This window comes from Fukomys damarensis, unplaced genomic scaffold (assembly GCF_012274545.1).
Source record: "Fukomys damarensis isolate Sample0158 unplaced genomic scaffold, DMR_v1.0_HiC HiC_scaffold_19, whole genome shotgun sequence".
In the NCBI taxonomy this organism is placed as follows: Eukaryota; Metazoa; Chordata; class Mammalia; order Rodentia; family Bathyergidae; genus Fukomys; species Fukomys damarensis.
Genome location: NW_022900931.1, coordinates 65,303,659 through 65,322,405, shown reverse-complemented (window position 1 = coordinate 65,322,405; position 18,747 = coordinate 65,303,659). Strand labels below are relative to the sequence as shown.

The window sequence follows — 18,747 nt, the reverse complement described above, 5'->3', positions numbered from 1 at the left end:
GGAACTGAGGGATAATGCAATCTGATTGGTAGCGAGATGCCCTGTCGTTCATCTCGATTGGCCTCGTACTGGTACATGTGCAGTAGAAGAAGCAAGAGTTCCAGAGTGAAACGGGAGTCCCAGCCCCGGGTCCGAGTGAGGGGGTTGGGCTGCCGCGAAGGCTACTGGGAAACGCAGTTCCGGATGGGTACGGCCTGGGCGGGTAGCAGGGAAGTCAGCGGCGCCTGCGCGGGCGTCGACTGGGCCCCAGGGTGGAGGATGCGCGCGCAGCGACTCCAGCCTAAGCGGAAGTTTCCGCTGGACGACCAGGAAGGTAAGTCACAGTTCTTGCGGGGGATCGTGGAGTGCGGCCGCAGAAACCAAGGACCCTGCCCACTCTCGAATACAGACGTGGGAAGGCGAGGCGGGGCCGCCGGAAGTTCCCGGCCGCTGGCCATAGCTGTGTCGTTCCCTGTGGCGTCATTACCTTTGGTGGGAGGTGGAGCCCCGGCTGGCGGGCGTCGGATGAGAGTGGGCCGCGGTAGCAGACCCGGGCCGCCGCTCATCGTCGCTGGCCCACAGACGGTTCTGGAGATGGGCGGGCTAAGGCGTGTGTGTATAACTGACAGACGGTTCTGGAGATGGGCGAGCTAAGGCGTGTGTGTGTGTGTGTGTGTGTGTAACAGACATTCACCATAATGTTATGAGGCAATTATAATCTCCATGCCACATGATCTTCATCTGAGGCTCAGAGCGATTACGTGACTTCCTCAAGGGCACAAAGCCAGGTAAGTGGCAAAGCTAGGCCCGTCTGGCTGTAAAGGTTTTGTCCATTGCAGTCCTGAGCAGGCCCAGTGACCACAGTAAGTGTGTGTGTGTGTAAGTGTGTAAGTGTAACTGGCGCCCCGCCCCAGCAGTACGTCATCCGATGCCGAGTCGCTGCCTCGGCCTCTTGTAGGCTTAGGGTAGAGCAAGACTTTGGCCTTTCCCTTTTGCCGTGCTGTGTCTTGGACCCAGGAGTACAGTCGTCGACGCATAGCAGATGTTAATATATAGTTGTCGAATAACTAAAATAAGTGGATGGATGAATAAAGTCTGGTCTGAGAATTGGAGCCTGGGGTTTAAGCCCTCAGCTGGCCGTGTGATCATAGACAAGGGGCTTCAGCACCCCAGACTCCTCTTGTCCTTCCATCTATGTTATTGAGTCCTTACCGGAAGTAAGGATCTGTGCACAGACCACTTCTATTTATTCTACCCGTGGGGTGCCTACTCCTAAAGGGACAGTTCTTTTTTTTTTAAAATTATTTTTATCAGTATATGTTTGCAGTACATAATGATTGCATTCATCTTGGGGACACGGAGGGGGTATAATACATCCGTGGGGACAGTTCTAAACTTACTGATGTACAAAACAAAATTTCTACCCAACTAATTTACATTCTAATGGTTAATGGGTGCCAGACCCAAAGTAAAAAGTAAATTAGGTAGTAGTTACAGGTCCACGATACTTTTTTCTCACTGAGGAGGTGATGTTCGAACGGAGATGTGGATGATGTGATTCGGGAGTGAATGCAGATGCGAGGTCGTGGGGGCAGCAGTGGTATTGCCACGTTTAGGGAAAAGCAGGGAAGCCGGTGTGAGCCAGGGGAGCTGGCCCGAGAGGGGAATGGGGGGAGATAGCCAATCGTGTAGCGCCTCATAGGCCCTGGTAAGAAGTTTGGTCTTCACTCTATCTGAAATGGAAGCCATTGGAGGGTTTGAAGAGGAGGGGCAGGGGCTGGTTTAGATTTTCAGTGGATCCGCTTTCTGCTTTTTGAGAGCAGACTGTAGCAGGGAGAGTAGGAGTAGGAATTCCAGTTAGGAGGTAACTGTGGTAGCTCGGGGGAACAGTGGAGCCCTAGACTAGGCTGGTGACAGGATGTAGGGGCCGAGAACTCCACGGTTGAAAAACCCAGTATCTCGGGCCAGAGGTTTAGCTCAGTGGTGCCAGCACCTACCTGGCAAGTGCAAGGTCCTCAGTTTGATCTCCAGTTCAAAAAAACAAAACAAAACAACCCAGTATCTCTCCTGGCCCGGTTCCATATTCGATATCAGCTTCTAGATGAAAACCTTTGAGAATATTCTGACTAAGGAGCCAGGCCAGCTTCTCATTTTCACTTTATAAGTTGGTACCAGATTAAGAACATGAGCTTTAGAGCTGCAGAGTTGAGCTCTCCAAGGTGAGTGGCCCTTGAGCATTAGTTTGTGGGCCTGAGAGATGGGGTGGTTTTCCCTCTGGTTCTCCACTGAAGAGCTTGAGACCTTGGGCCAGTAAGTCTCTGTGCCCCAGCGCCTCCACTGCCGCAGCTCCTCAGAGGGAAGAGTCACTCTTGGAAAGTGGCTATAGGGATTGTAACCTGAACATCCTGAGCTCATGCCGTGGGAGCTGTTGTTAATAAGCGCTGAGCTTCTCTGCTCTAGGTTACTTCCTGTCCCAGCAACAGCGTGGGATGGCCCGACACGCGGTGGTGTGAGCGAGCCATTTACCAAGCCTGCGTGTTTAAATTACCCAGCTTGTTCCTGCCCCGCTGCTGATGCTGTTTCCCGGGACCCCCGTTCCTCTCCGCCCGGGCTATTTTAGGCGGCCTCAGAGTGGATACTGGGTGCGTGGGTGAATGAGCCAGCTGCCAAGGTGCAGATTGCAGCCTTTGTATGGCCTCGGAAGTCGGAAGTGGCTTCCCCCGTCCTTACTGGGAGGAGCCGTCAGAAGCTCTGCCCTGGCTCTTGGTGGAAGGTGTTACCGGGTTCTGAAGCGCGCACAGGACTAGAAATACTTTGTGTATCTCGGTTCTCTTTGGAAAATACAGATGCTACCCTCCTACCAAAGGGCTGGGCGTACAGCTCAGTTGTACAGCACTTGCTTAGCATGAATGAGGCTCTGGTTTAATGCCTGGTACCCGGAACAGTGGTTCTGGAACCTACCGCTTGGGCTGTGGTATGGAGTAAACCAGTAATGCTCTGAAAGTTCTTCCCGAAGGCTCCTCTCCAGATGTCCGTGTCTCGCTGCCGAAATTCCCTCAGGGATCCCTTCCCCGGCCTCTTTGTGTGGACACTGACCTGCCAACCTCCATAGCATCCCTTTTTTTCTAGGGTACATCTTCCCTTTCCACAGTGTGAGCTTCCCAAGGTCAGGGACGGTGCTTGTTTCCTTTCTGATTCCTGGCATAAGCCCGGAACTCAGGAAATCAGTATTGAATGACCGAATGGCCTTAGCACTTGCTGGCTGCGTGGCCACTGCTCAATAACTATTAACTATTACCTTTCCCTTACTTGGAAAGGGAGCCCGAGTCAGTATCTCCACCTTTGTTCACTTTCAGGCTGCTGTCAAGATGGAGTTTCTAGCCCAGTGAATCCGAGGACCAGACTGTGATCCCGTAAAGGTACTGTCCCCTCAGGCACACGTCCCTGAAGGCCAGTTCCCCAGCACAGCCCGATTCTGTTGCCCCCTTGTTGCTGTTCGCAGATTTCCCTCTGGGAAGCAGTGTTACTTGGGCCTGGCAATGCTCACCCCGTGCAGTGCTTGCTCCTTCCTGCAGGCCACCTTCAGCCCATGGCCACAGCACCAGGGGAAAATCTACTTAACACAGAGCCACTTCAAACCACTACAGATTCCCAGACCAAATTTTTGTTCATAAGAAATCAAGTAGCATGTTGGTGTATTATTAGGCTGGGCTAGGCTATGCTGCATGTTGTAGTCAGGGTTTACAAGGGAATAGATTTAATACAGGACACATAATTTATAGGATTATTTTGGGGCCAGGGATTTAGCTCAGTGGTTCTGCCGCCTGCCTGGCAAGCGTGAGGACCCGAGTTCGAGCCCCCATACCAAAAAATAAATAAATTTATAGGATTATTTTATGATAGTCACCCAAAAGGTCAAATGTAGGGGAGTGCAGGAGATTAGCCGCACACTAGAGACCCAGAGAATCCAGCCAAGGGCCTGGATCCCAGCAATGTCCCATGCAGGCCCTGCTGAAGGCCTAGAGTCTGAGGCGGTGTCCTCCACAACTCCGGCCAGTAGCCCAGAGCCCAGGGCAATGTCTCATGCTTGTCCTGTCGAGGACCTGCACCTGGAAGGCCCAAAGGCCAGCGGTAGAAGCCAGAAAACCTGCGCTGGTGAGGTGAAGGATCTGTGCCACCAGGCTGAGGGATTCAAGCCAGGAAGTGATGCTCACGGTGAAGACCAGAGCCTTCCTTAGAGGAACAGCAGCCACTCCCGGTGACGGCGAGGCCTTGAGCTCCTCCGATGAGAGAACAGACAAGTTTGCATCAGGAAAACCAACTGTAGCAAGCTTCTAGAGAGTCAGCAGCCCGAATCTTCCCTTCCTGTCCTCTTTTTATGCTGTTGGCAACACTCCTAGGTGGGTCCTCCACGCCCTGACCACGCTGACTCAGCTCACCTGGGCGTTACAAGGTGACCATTAGTTCATCCACCACATCACAGTGACAAACAGCACCGGACTCAGTAGCATGACACAACCACAAGTTCTTTCTTACTAATTCATCCTGGACAACTGTCTAGATCCAGTTTTGATCTTGTAGGTCCAGGGTCAACAGCTGGGCTCCAGATTTGTCACTGCCTGAAGGGAGAAAGGGGAAGAGGCAGTGAATCCTTTGTCTGAACAAAAATATTTGCTTCTGTTTACACCTTAAAGAAGGCAGGGATGTCCATTTAGGTGCTGTCATAAGAACAACCAGTCACTAAGCCAGCCAGTCAGAGTTCCAGGCCTCTTAGAGGTAAAGGATACTTAGCAATCTTTGCAGCCCAGTTGTTTTACACGAATCCTTTGAAATACCACAAGGGCAGTGTTTTGTTTGTTTGTTTTGGTTTTTTGAGACAGTCTCTGTGTAGGTTAGGCTGGCCTTGAATTCACAGCGATCCTTCTGCCTCGGCCTCCCAAGTGCTGGGGTCACAGCCACGTACCACCATGCCCACCTCGCCTGGCCAGAAGGGCAGTTTGATGCCAGAGCTTGGATTTTTGCTCTTCTACAGGCTGGTAGAGAAAGGAATCCTTTTCTCCTCTGGCTGAGCTTGTTCTTTTCACCAGTTGTTTGGGCAGCCTGTGGTTTTTAAGGACAAGCCCTGGAATTATTCAAGTCAGCACCAGGAGGAAGTAAGCCCCAAAAGCTCTGGGCTTACAATATGGGAAGAGTAAAGGAAAGACTGCAAATACCGATGAGTGGGATACAGTAGGGGACAGTGAGCGTGAGCAGTCCCTGGTAGAAGAAGCTCTCTAAGGGGCTGGGTGTAGCTCAGTGGTAGAGCACTTGCCTAGTGAGATGCCCTCAGTTTCATCTCCAGCACCACAGAAAAAGAGTAGAAGAAGGAAAGGAGCAAAAGAAGAAAGAGCTTAAGAGAAAGAAAAAGAAGGAAAAAAACTTTACAAAAAGCTAAAAAAGCTTTCTGTGGCCGGGTCCTGCCTGCCTCAGCCCTTGAAATAAGTGTGCTCACTAGGCCTCAGCAGCCATTCTGTATGGGGGCACAGAGAGGTTAAATAATTTGCCCAGCACATAGCAAATTGGAAATTCGAACCCAGTGATCAAAGCCTATGATTTTAAAGATTCTGTTTTCTGCACCTGCAGTAGAGACCAACCTTTAACAGTGATGAATAAAGAGTTTCCTTAGAACTTCTTGCGAAGTGTGTTAGTCAGCTTCAAGTCAATAAAACAAAATACCAAGACGATTTGCTTGTTTTGCATGGGTTTATTTAGCTCACGGGTCTGCGAGTGGCCCTGTGGCTGAGGGCCTCTCGTCGGGGTGCCGGATGGCAGTGACAGGGTGTGTGTGTGGCCGAGTGAGGCTGTGAACATTACTAGGCAGAGAGGAAAGACAGAGAAGAGGCTGGGGTCCCACAGTCCCTCAAAGGCCACACTCCCAGTGACCTAAGGACGCTTCACAAGGCCCCGCCTCCTAAAGGTTCACAGCCCAGGACCACCACCACGGGGTCCCAGTCCTTTGGGGAACACTTATCCTGGCTACAGCACAAGGTAATGAAATTGTGAACACGCTTATTTTGACTTCTATTTTAATACTCTAATTTTTAATTGCTACCATACACTAAGTCTCAGAATATAAGAATCAAATCCCTGTCTCTCTCTCTCTCTCTTCCTCTCTTTTTGCTATTCAAAGATGTTCACTTGACATACCCACGGCACTCTCATCCTTGTTAATTTTCTCTTCACTTACTAAATGGCCCAACCCTGCCACATCTGTTGTTGGCCCTGTTTGTGATTTTGTTTTTAATTTTCAAAAAGTACCAGGAACTATTTCAGTGATACGTGAAGCATAGTAGGTACCATAAGAGCACCACTCACCCCAATTAGTCAGCATAGGATACGCCATGCTTCAATAACAAATGAGCCCTGAAATCCGGTGGCGTCATACACCATAAGTGTCCTGTGGTTATTGATCCTGAGATCCTAGTGTGGACTGGGCAGCCCCCTTTCATCATGTTGCTATGTTACCTATCATTGTGGCCTCAGTGACCATGCCTACAGGTAAAAGGTAGATGGAAGAGATACTCTAGCCACGAAATCACTTCTAGCCAGCCTGAACCACTGGCCAGAACTAGTCGTCTTGGCCCAGACTGCTACAAAGAAGGCTGGGAAATATGGAGGACCGTGTGGATATTTGTAGAACATCCAGTGTCTCTCCGGTCCCCAACATGTGATTTAAGAAATGAGCATCTGGGACGCCATTGCAGACCCTAGGGACTCCACCACCGTGCTTATTCCAGTGGGAGCAGTTTTGTGCCATAGCCGTCCCTGACCCCAAGTGTCCCATAGCTTCTGTGAGTTCTGCTGCTTCACTTGGCATTTGTTTGCCTCGTACCTGGGCTGTTAGGGACAGGTGGGTGAAGGCTCAGCGGGCACTGGGCGGGGCTCATTCAGAAGTGGCCACTCGGGTGTGTATTCAGGCGAGGCTGACTCCTGTCCCTTCCTCAGCTCGTCTCTGTGGGGAACTCAGAGGGCTACTCGCCAGCTGGATTCGATTTTTATTTCAGCCTCCTCTACCCACTTTCTTTCCATTTCATAGCATGATCTCCTTCTGTCCAGACTGTGGCAAAAGTATTGAAGCAACATTCAAATTCTGTCCCTACTGTGGAAAACCTTTGCCTACGGAGGAGCATGCAAAGTCCCCGACCTGTGTCAAGCAGCGGGAGTCATCCTTGCGAGGTAGGAGCTGGGGCTTGGAGCGCATCCCTGTGGTGGGCCGAGGGCTGCATATGCACGTGTGTTTGCACAGATGTGTTTGCGGCCTGACACCAGAGCAGCCAGGGCTCAGGCCCAGACAGCTCTGTGTACAGAACCCTTCTTTCCCTGGGCTCCCTGCTTCTCCTACATCCTGTTTTGAGTGGCATCCAGAGAGACCCTGTTACTCCAGCCAGATTCTGTCACTGTCTTGTTCACCGCCTTCTGTGTGAAGCCTCACAGGATGAATCGAGTCAGATCCCTCTCAGCTCACCTCCTGGCCCTTCTGCTGTCGCTTGTTCTGTTCCACCCACTGTCTCCTCTCCCTTCCTACCTGGGAAGAGATTGCAGTGGGCGGGGCCGGTGTGAGTGGAGGGCAGCACAGTATAGACTGGGGGGGCCAGGCAGACACCTGGCATCAAGGAGCTGTGGAAGAGTTTCTGCCAAGTGGGTGCACAGTGATTTGAATTTTTAGAGGCTGCTCTGGCTCTGTGTGTGTGTGTGTGTGTGTGTGTGTGTGTGTGTGTGTGAAAAATGTCCCGGAGTTGCGAGACTGTCCCAGTATTCCAGGGACCAGTCATGCTGGTGGAGTTAGTGACAATTGAAAGGAAAAGACTGTGTCCTTGTTGGGAAAAAAAAACTGTGTCCTTGGTTCACAGAGATAGCAGGAAACAAGTCAACAGAAACAACGAACTACAGAATCACACAACCAAGACCACAGACCTTAGCATTAACTGATGCAAATATTTACAAAGCACATTTGATATGTTTAAAGAAACAACAATAAATTGGCATTATAATGAAATGAGCTAGTATTAACCAGGCAATAACCAGAGGAATCAAATAAAACTTTAAATATATGTGTATAGATAAATGGCTGACTAGACACAGTTGCAGGGAGAATTAGTGAACTGGAAGATAGATTTGAAGAATTTAAACTTCAAAGAGAGAACAGAGGGATAAAATGATGGAAGATATAAAAAAGAGGCTAATACTCTGAGAGACTGAGGTCGGAGGGTTACAAGTTTGAGTCCAGCCTAGGCAACTTAGCAATTTAGTGAGATCTTATCTGAAAATAAAAATAAAAAAGAGCTGGGTATATAGCTCAGTGTGAAGGCTTGGGTTCAGTCTTCCGTATCATAAGGAGGGGGCACACCAAGCCCTTGGAGGAGAAGAGATTCAAAGAAAAGAACCATTTGTTAGGTTGCTGGTGGTAGAAGAGGTGAGCTTTGCTGAGAAGAGCCTTATAACTCCTGTCTGCCTTCCGTCTCCCTTTCTTTAGGCTCAAAGAGAGAGCGGAGCTCCAGTTCTGAAACCTCTCCCAAGAAAGTGAAATGGTCAAACATTGTCATATCTTCCCAGTCATCCTTCCTCTCTGACAGTGGCAGTCCTCAGCCTGAAGATGCTGTGAGTTCTTCTGAGAGACCCAAAAGTAAGAGTTGGGGTGGATCTGACCCCCAGGTAGGGCAAGGACAGGTCCTCTGACAGAAGCTGCCAGAGCCCCGACGAGAACGTCACGCACCCCTGCCTGGACCCCTCGCAGCACCTTTCCCCGCCTGTCTCCCCCAGGCCATCTCCACAGGGTCCCCGGGGCCTCTGCACCCAGCGCTGCCCTGGCTCTCCCTCCTCAAAGCCCTTCATCCTATCCCCCACCATCCGGCTGTCGGCTGGCATTTGGCCGCCCCATACTTCGAGTGCATGAGACTCACTTTAGGGGACTGTCAAGCTCTGGGCTTTGCTGAGTCTGTTCCCTCAGCCCCGTTATCACCTCCTGTGCCTGAACTGTGCCCATTTCCAGCACTCGGAGGCTCCCATCTCTAGGCACCCCCTCCTGAGCACCACAGGCTCGTGCCAAGGCTCCTTGTGTCCCCAGAGCCACTCTCCTGCCTCTGCCCCGCGCCCCCAGGCCCCGATTCGGCCCTCTTGTGCATTTGTGTCACTGCAGGCCCCACAGCCCTCTCACCTCACTTCTGGCCTGCACATCCTTTGTGGACAGGGACCGAGTGGGGTTTGCCTGTCCTCTCCCAGCCAGGGCAGGACCCGGGGCTTGAAGGCCATATCGCCGCCGCCCTCCCACCAGGCCCTGGGTGGCTCCTCATGCCTGGTCATCCCCGAGGCCTGAGGCCTCTCACCTGTGTGCCTTGGCGGAGATGGCGGTGGAAGGAGTGAGGTGGGAGCCGTGGCCGTTTCCTGCCCTCTGCCACAAAACCTCTCTCTCTTGCTAGTCCCTTCGAGGGTGGCATCTCCATCTGACACATTTCAGGCCCTCTTTATGCTCGGCCCAGGGTCAGATCCTGCTGCGGGGTGTTTCCAGGTGAATGTCTGGGTGGCCTTTCCCCCTAGCAAACTTCTGCTCATCCACCAAGCCCCAACTCTAATGTCCTTGCTCTGGGAAGCCTCCCTTGACCCCTGGGCAGTTACTTTCCCCCTGGGCCTGATGCCCCTCTGTGGAGGTTATGTCAATGTCATATTCTTCCATGTGCTGGGAGCTCCCGAGGGAAGGGTCCAAGGTCATCACACAAGGGCCTTGCTCAGGAGGACCAGGAAGCGCTTCTTGACTGAGACAACAATCCAGCAAACAGCATCATGAGTGTTCTTTCACTCCCGGATGCTGGCTTTTGTTTACTGTGACCCTCCTCCTGCAGGGGCCAGGAGCAGAACCTCAACTCCCAAAAGCAGCCCTCAGTCCACCAAGCACAGCGCACAGACACTGAGGCGAAACTGGGCAACCATCTCACTTGAAGCTTTGCCCTTGGGGACGGAGCTGACGGACAAGAATGGGCAGCACTGGAGGCTGGGAACACTGCAGACCAGGGACAGCCAGGGCATTCTCTACGCAGGTGCTGTGTCCAGGGGGGCAGGGAGGGGACTTCCTGAGGAGGGGGACAGAGGGAGGCTGTGCTGCTGGCTGTAGACCTGCCTCTCGCAGGCCCACGGTCAGGTCATGAGAGTGCCTGGTGCAGCAGAGGTGGCTGGGAGGGCCGTGCGCCTGGCCCATGGAGAGGTCCTCCGCCCAGTGGCTGCTGGGAGTGCAGAACAGGAGGTGCCACCAGAAGGACTGTCATGGCCGGCCTGCAGAGGCGGCTTGGTCCGCCCACCCAAAACTGGTCAGATGTCCAGAATGACGAGAGGGCCGGTGCTCCAAGAGGATATGACAGATTTGTGGTTTCCTTAATTGGGACTTTGGTGAAGAGCGAGGCAGACTTCTCACGCAGGTCCAAAATGCTGGAAAGAGCAAGGGAAGAAGCCCAGCCTTGGGTTTCATGGTCTCTGGTGGGTGAGGCTTTCCACACACAGGCCACACTCCCTCGAGGGCTGTGAATCTTGCACCAGCTAGCTGGGCATGGTGACACACGCCTCTACTCCCAGCACTTTAGGAGGCTGAGGCAGGAGAGTCGCAGGTTCCAGCATGGCCGGGGCAACTTAGCAATTTAAGAGAGACTCTGTGTCTAAATAAAAATAAATAAATAAATAAAAGGCACTAGGAGTGTAGCTCAGTGTGAAGGCCCAGGGTTCAGTCCCCAATTATGAAGACAGAAAGGAAAAGGGAAGAAAGGAGGTGGATGGATCTGCCATTCTTGTCCAGGTAGGGGAGAAGCAGGTTAGAAGCTGACTGTCAGACTTAGGCAGCGGAGTCCGGCTCTGTGGCAGTGAGAGAGTTAACGACTATTGGAATCACCAGTCCCTAACACAGACTCAGTGCTTGCTCAGGGCCGGCCGCTATTTTATTGGCAGTTTTTTAATTGAGATAATCATATAACAAGAAAGCCACTATTTCAAAGTGTCACAGAAACTCCACCATTGTCTTAATTCCAGAACATTTCCACCACCCTCAAAATAAATCCAGTACCTCTGCTGAGGTCTGAATGTCCCGAGCCAGAGTCTCACTGAACGTGATCCCTATGGGCGGTCATGACACGTGGGGTCCAGGCACCTGGAAGAGGCAGGCTTGGCCCTCAAGAATGGACTCATCTGTGCGTGGCTCTGTGGTCAGTGGACTCTGGAGCAAAGCATCCCTCAGCATGGTTCTGCACTGGCGGCGGGCCGTGCTCCTGTGTCCCTCTGGACCAGGCATGGCATGTGGTTGCCCAGGGTGTGGCCTTGAATATGCACTGGCCTCCTCCGGCCACAGATTTCGGTACAGCATGGGGATTGTTGTCCCCAGGGAGGCCTGTCAGAGACTCAGGGTCCCAGATTGGGATGAGGATGGGTCCTGTGGCCACCTCTGCCTGCCATGTAGATCAGTCCCCGGGTCCCAGAAGCACAGCAGGTGTTAGTGTGGGCCCAGAGAGCACCTTGCATCATGAGGGGAGGCTGGGGACCCTTCCTCCCAAACTCCAGCTTTGAAAACCCTGGTTCCTGACCTGGGAAGGAGGGTGGTCTCAGGCCTGTAGTGTTAACCCTTTCCTGCCCAGCCAGATGGTCACAAAGGAAGACGAAGTTCTGCACACCAAGAAGCACTCGCTCTTGGGAATCAGAACCCTTCTCACTGCTAGGAAGTTTGTGAGCCATGACCGTGACCCTCTCAGCTCATGACCTTACTCACTTGTTTCTGTTCCTCTGTAGCCGAGCCCGCCTCTGTCCTCCCCTGTGACTCAGGGTCTCAGAAACACCAGTTCTCCATCAAACTGGTGAGTGGCCCCTGAGCAGGGAACCTGGGGCTTTGCAAATGCCCTGTGGACCTCTGATCCCCTGTGTGAGCTGGGAGAGCTCGGGGGAGCCCCTGGCAACTGAGGGCAGTGGGACCCTGGGAAGGGTCAGTTCCTGTCCCTCCTGTGGGGCTGCGGGGAAACTTGTGGCCCCAGATACCCCTGCTCAGGCTCTGGTGTTTCCCATCCGTGTAACCTGAGCAGCAGCGCCCCCTGTCGGCTCTGAGTTTCCTTACCGGTGAAGGCTCCCTCACATCTGCCTCATACGTAGCATGTGTCTGTCGAACAGCTGAGGTGTATGTGGTGGATGTTGGGATCCAACAGAGAACACATCGGGTGGGCCCACAGTTTTAATGAAACCACCCCCAGCAGGCGCTTAGCACAAAGGCTGAGCAGACGGGAACCGTGTCCACTCAGGAGTGGCGTGAGGTGGTCGTCGGTGGAGAAAGTGAGCAGGCCTTCGGCACAGTGCAGTATTTCATATAAAAAGGCCATTGTGTCATCCCGGTCCGTAGCCTCATTATCAACCCCGAGTGCTGGCAGTCTGGGTGACTCTTAGTTTCTTCTTTACATTGATCTGGACTGTCCCATGTCCTAGAAAACCAGGGACAGCCAGCCCGTTCAGGTGACCCCTCTCAGTCCTAGATGGAGGCTGTGGTTCGGAGCAAGTGACTGAGCTGGTTCTGTGCCTGTGTCACGGGGATCACGTAACTGAAGTGTCTCAGCACACCTGTGGGGTCACCCCCCAGGCCCCGTTTAACTGCTCTGCAGAGTTCGGATGGTACCAGGCACACAGGCATCTGTACTCTTCCTGTCATTACCATTGCCGGGGAGGCAGAAGCAGAGCCTCTCTCTCTCTCTCCGGGACCATCCAGTCAGCATTTCCTGAGGCCTAGAAGGATGCTGAGCTGAGTCTGACACAGGGACTGAAGAAAGAGAAAGGGAAAGGGAGAGCCTGCCCGGCCTGTTAAGAACATAACCTGGAAGTTGCCCACATTTCCCATGCTCATATCCTCATTGACCAGGACTTAGTCGTGTGACCATGCCTCACTGCAAAGGAGCCTGGGAAATGTAGTTTTTATGTGAAGGGTACCTGTTAAGGGAAAAGTTGTTGATCCTGTTGTAAAAATGCAGAGGAGCTAGGAGATAGCTCTCAGTCTCTGATATGTGCTCACCTGCAACACCCTGAGGAATTTGGTCCTGATGCAAGGATTTGGAAAACCCTGGGGTAATGGAGATATTGGGCTCTTGTGTAAGGGAGTTTAGTGTGACAGCCTCTCTTTTCCTTTTCCCTCCAGGATGCCAAAGACGGGCGCCTGTTCAATGAGCAGAACTTCTTCCAGCGGGCTGCCAAGCCTCTGCAAGGTATTCCCCAGGGAACTGGGCAGAGGAGAGAGTTGGGGCGCCAGCTTGCACACAGCAGCTCACTTCTCCCTGCTGGCATGGGGAGGGTGGAGATTCAGGCCCAGGTGTGCATCCCATCTGTGCCTGGGACCTGGAGGGACAGGGTGGAGCTGGCTCAGATCGGCTCTGTGAGCCAGGTGATACATGTTCAGAAATGCTCCCAGCTGGTTGTTCCATGCAGCCAAGGTACTAACAGTTAAGTATGTAACTTAGTTATATTCAACACAAAGACAGTAAACTCAAAAACTCATCATTTCCTGATTCTCTTCTGCTTGTGCCATTGTCTCTAACCCTTGTGGTGATTTACATCCCTGCTATCCGGATGGTGAGGATTCGGCACAGGGGCAGCCCCGTGCCTCTCTCCAAGCCCACACTCGGTTGCATCACATCACTGGCTTGAAACTGGCTGTGGCAGGAAGCACACCCTAAAACTGGCGGAAATGCCAGTCTGGGCCGCTCTCCTGGGCAGCCAGCTGTTCCGACAGATCGGCACACAACTGGTTCTACTTCAGCCCATGGCGACCCCAGCAGACAGGCAGAGGCAGGGCTGGTTTCCACCCACACTGAACTTGGTAACTACGGTTGTGGACACAAAGATTCCTCTGCTGTCCTTGTCACTTCTGTTCAGCGCAGATGTGTATGTGTTTCCCAGAAGTCTCTTGTGTTCACCTCTGTCAGCTGCAGGCGTGGATTACAGACACCTGTGGGTCACCCGTGCCCGCCCTGTCCCCATCCCCTCATTGTCACCCTCCCGCAAAGGTGTCATTTCCAACGAGGAGACGCAGGATCATTTCTGGGCCCTGGCGTGGTTCCCTCCTGGCCTGAGAACAGCTGCTGTCCATGGGCCTGGCACCTGGTGGGCTCTAAGTTGGGCCCCTGTGTCCCGCAGTGAACAAGTGGAAGAAGCTGTACTCGATCCCGCTCCTGGCCGTTCCCACCTGTGTTGGTTTTGGCGTTCACCAGGACAAGTACAGGTGAGCCGTCCCCCTGCCATCCGCCACCAAGCCCTCTCCTTCCCCTCCTATCCTGTGCCCAGGTGTAGCTGCGGCCCGGAGCCCCTGGCCAGACAGCTGCCTCTTCCTCTCCCCTTCCTCTGCCCTGTGTCGAGCCAGGCTGTGCCCAGCCGAGCAGATTCTTTCCTATCCCCTGGTGCTAGGCTCTTGGGGCACCCCCACCGCAGTCTTCCCTCCCCACGGGTCTGCACCTCCTGGGTCACCTGTGTCTTCCAGGTTCTTGGTGTTCCCCAGCCTGGGGCAGAGCCTGCAGTCGGCCCTGGATAAGAGCCCAAAGCATGTGATGCCGGAGAAGTGTGTGTTCCAGGTGGCCTGCAGGCTGGTACGCACCTCAGCTGCTCGGTGTCTCAGAGCTGGCCCGTAGCATCCGCCCCCAGCATACCAGAGCCAGTACCAGTGTGAGCGGCACTGCCACCGGGGTCCTGGCCTCAACTTGAGGGCTTCCTGGAGAGGTGGTTTCCAAGCCGGGCTGAGTGGAAACAGCGAGGTGCTGGTGCACGCGGCATTGGGCTGTGCAAGGAGAGAGCGTTCCAAGACAGCTCGGGCAGGCTCGCACAAAGGCATTTGTTCACGCAGTCATTCCCACCCTCGTTTCTTGTCAGCTTAGGGTCAGGGACCTGGGGGGAGCGCAGGAAGCACCACAGGTACAGGCTTCGGTTTTTGAGGGGGGGGTGTTGAGACAGGGTCTTGCTGTGTATCCCAGATTGGTCTTGAACTCACATTGTGGCCCAGGCTTGCCTGAAACTCAGTGATCCTCCTGCCTCGGCCTCCCAAATGCTGGGAATAGAGGTGTGTGCAGCCACGCCCTGCCAAGGCTTCCTGTGTAGGAGCTCGCAGTCTGGTGGGTGAGGTTGCTGTTACACAGGTGAACAGCCAGGCATGGTGCTGCACACCTCTAGTCCCAGCACTCCCTTCAGGAGGCCGATGCGGAGGATTACAAGTTGAAGCCCAGGCTGGGCAACTTAGTGGCTTCACAAAATCCTGTCTTAAAATTTAAAAATGAAAATGAAAAATCACTGGGAGTATAGCCCAATGTGAAGGCCCTGGATTCAATCCCCAGCACTAGAAGAAGATGAAACAAACCAGAAACCCAGTTGCGCAGATTGTGACAAGTGCCCTGAGTAGACGGGGCTGCCGCCGCCAAGGTGACTGAGGGCAGCCAGGTCCCATAACCGGAGGTGGCAGCACCAAGGGCGTAACGTGTTAGGTGAGCCGTAGGCCTCTCTGCCAGTGTCTGACAGCGACAAGGGAGGCGCTGGGACTCTGAGCTGAGGGTTAGCTATGGCGCAGGGGCCAGGTGAGGATGGCTGCCTGGGATCCACGTGGGAGAGGCCTGGGTGGGTGGAGAGGTCTTCAGAGTAGAGCGAGCAGAGCTCCAGGGACAGTTGGGCCCTGAGGGCGCAGAGGGCTTGGGGACGCAGTTAAACACCAGGCGGCAAGTCCATAGCTGAGTGGAGTAGTGGAACATGCAGATTGCTTAGCTAAGTCCTAAGTTCTCGCTAGGTCAGCTGGGGAGAATGTGGTGTACACGCGTGCTGGGTGACTTAGGCATGGGGTCTGGGCAGCCTCTTATCCTCCTGAGTTTTCAATCAGGAAAAAGAGAAGGTCAGTGGAAAGCCAAATATTGCTTGGTGAGATTTAAAAACTGAATGGCAGGGACTGGGGATGTAGCTCAGTGGTTCCGTTCCTGCCTGGAAAATGCAAGGTCCTGAGTTCGATCCCTGGTACCAGTAAATAAATAAGAATGGTGAATATTTGGTTTTTCTTTCTTAAAAACACTTACTACAGTAAAAGACATTGCCATTAATGCCTCCCACTTACTTCTAACACGCCTGCCCGTTGTTCTGGGAAGTGCTCTTTAAGTCTGGTTGCCCTGTCCTGGCCGCGCCGACGCCCAGAATCAAATGAAAACATTTACCTTTCGTGGTCATTTTGACTTTGGGACACAACCAAAAGTATCATGGTGCTAGATTTAGTGGATAAAGTGAATAAGAACAAATGGTAATGCTTTTATTTGACAGAAAATGCCACTCAAGAGATGCTTGCTTGCTTGTTTCCCCAGCTGGATGCCCTGGAATTCCTCCATGAAAATGAGTACGTTCATGGGAACCTGACAGCGGAGAATGTCTTCCTGAATCCAGAGGATCTGAGCCAAGTAAGAGCCTGGGCCCCCACCCACTCCGGGAGATCTCAGAGGCTTCCTCTCTGTCCCCAAATCTCCATTCCTTTCACAGTGCAAGCAAAAGGTTGCTGCCCACCATATGTAAAGATGAAATGACAGATAAATTGCTAGAAACATGGACAAAGGGTAGGAAAACCAGTTCATAGAGAAAGAAATCCACAGGTCACGTATATGACAAGACGCTCAACTTCTCTGGAATTGCAAATCAAAGCAAGGTTCTATATTTCACCCTTTGGACGGACAGACGAATACTATTGTAGAATGCTGGTAAGGCTGTAAGGCAATAGGAATTCACACACTGTTGGGACTGAATCGGGCTACCTTTTTTGGAAGTTATCTTACAGATAGCAATCACAACTGTATGCGCATCCGTTGTTTGACCCATCAGTTCCTCAGAGGAGTGTATCCTACCCATATATCCACAGATCTGGGTATGGCAGCGCACACCTGTAATTCCAACACTCAGGAGGCTCTGTCTCAAAAAAAAAAAGAGGGCCAGAATGTAGTTCAGTGGCACAGTACCCTGCCTGGCAAGCACAAGGCCCTGAGTTCAACACACAGGAGGCTCTGTCTCAAAAAAACAAGAGGGCCAGAATGTAGTTCAGTGGCACAGTACCCTGCCTGGCAAGCACAAGGCCCTGAGTTCAATTCCTGGTATCAAAAACAAACAAACAAAAAATATACACAGGATGTTTGACAGTGGTGATTGTTAGTTCTGATAATAAAGGGGAAATACCTCTATGTGTGTGTGTATAGTCCCTGTAGAATGCTAATTAATGCATATTTTGAAGTAAATTTGAACTAGTTTTTCCGTTGTGAATGACAAGACAACATGTTTAAGCAGTAATAATTCTAATGGGACAGTAGGTGTACGGTTTATTGGGAATGGAATGGAAATCCGGGACATGTGTCCCGGCATGGCTGGATCAAGGTCCAGAGCCCTTTTTTGGGAAGCTGGCTCTTGCATATGGGTTCTGTTTGCTTCTGCATCATCCATTGGCCGGCAGACACATCCATTGCAGGTTTAAATCACCAGAGTTCACCGGGCGTGGTGGCACACGCCTGTCATCCCAGCACTCGGGAGGCTGAGGCAGGAGGATCACTGTGAGTTCGAGACCAGTCTGGGCTACATAGTGAATTCCAGTTCAGTCTCAACCACATAGTGAAACCCTGTCTCAAAAAACCAAAAAAAATAAATAAATAAAAATAAATCACCAGAGTTCATCAAGCCCAGGAGAAGCAGGCTGGGTGAGCCCGGTCAGAATTACATGGCGTGTGAGTCAGGGAGGGGCAGTCCCGGAGGAAAATCCCAGAACTGCATAGTAGGGTTTTCTAAAGGAGGAACGGTCTGTTGGAGTCATGGTTTGCAGAGGTTTCAGTCCATGATTGGCTGACTCTAAAGCAGGGTGGCATCTCAGAGGAGAAACAGTTCATGATGGGCAGGAGGTAGCAAAGCAACAAAGGATGTCCACAGGCCTTTCTTTAATCCTGGTGCCCTTGCTGCTCCCACTGCACATGAATCAGTTCTAGTGCCGCACACACTAGATCCAGCCACCTCTCAAAAAGCCCCACCTATGACCGCATGCGGTTCTGGGGGAACTTCTAGACACAAACCATGACATTCCACCTCTGAACCTCCCCAGACACTCATGCACACATCTCTTTATGCAAAAGGCATTAGTCCATCTCCAAAAGTTGTCAAAGTCCTGACAGTCTCAGCCTTGCTGAAGAGTCAAAGTCCAAATTCCCCTCTGAGATTTAAGGCAGACTCTCAGCTGCAAGCCCCTGGACAAATGAAAAGAAAGTTAAAAACTTCCAACATTCAGTAGCATAAAATAAACATTTCCATTCCAAAAGTTACAAACAGGGATAGCAAGGAATGGGAGCAAAGCAAGACCGAAATCCAGCAGCAAATATTAAATCCCACAGTTCCACTTCCAGGGTCTTCTGCAGTCAGTCAGGTTGTGAGCTCCAAAGGGCTTGGTGGCTCCCCCGGTTTGGCACTGCCGGTGGTTGTAGCTCCCTCCCATTGCTTCTCTCTGGGACTGGCTCTGCTTCCTCCTTGGAGTTTTGCTTACTTAGATGACCCATGCTTCTGGCTTCTCCAACCTTCTGGGGTCTCTGCTGCACCTTTGGCTTCACACTCACAGCTCCACACACTGCCCTCTTAGGCCACTGCCCGGCCTCCCAGGCCTTCTTCTGAAATCTGGGTGGAAGCCTTCTGACCCCACAGCTCTTGCATCCTGCATGCACCTAAAACCAGCACTGTGTGAGTGATGCCAAGGTCTGC

The 18,747-nt window shown here is 52.4% G+C and overlaps 1 protein-coding gene across 8 annotated transcripts in view; it reads left to right on the top strand.

The window, feature by feature from the left end:
- The first annotated feature begins 99 nt into the window (after positions 1–99).
- Vrk3 (VRK serine/threonine kinase 3) overlaps positions 100–18,747 on the top strand; it is a 32,665-nt gene continuing 14,017 nt past the window's right edge. For 6 of the 8 annotated variants that reach the window (XR_004518031.1, XR_783593.3, XR_783594.3 and 3 more), the window contains exons 1-10: positions 100–313; positions 3,336–3,398; positions 7,055–7,194; positions 8,492–8,641; positions 9,855–10,049; positions 11,776–11,840; positions 13,157–13,223; positions 14,152–14,236; positions 14,492–14,597; positions 16,338–16,430. Coding sequence is in view for 3 of the 8 variants with exons in the window: in XM_010640672.3 (XP_010638974.1) it covers positions 7,056–7,194; positions 8,492–8,641; positions 9,855–10,049; positions 11,776–11,840; positions 13,157–13,223; positions 14,152–14,236; positions 14,492–14,597; positions 16,338–16,430 (900 nt within the window). In the remaining 5 variants the exon portion in view is untranslated. The other 2 variants (XM_010640674.3, XM_010640673.3) reach the window with 2 other exon arrangements.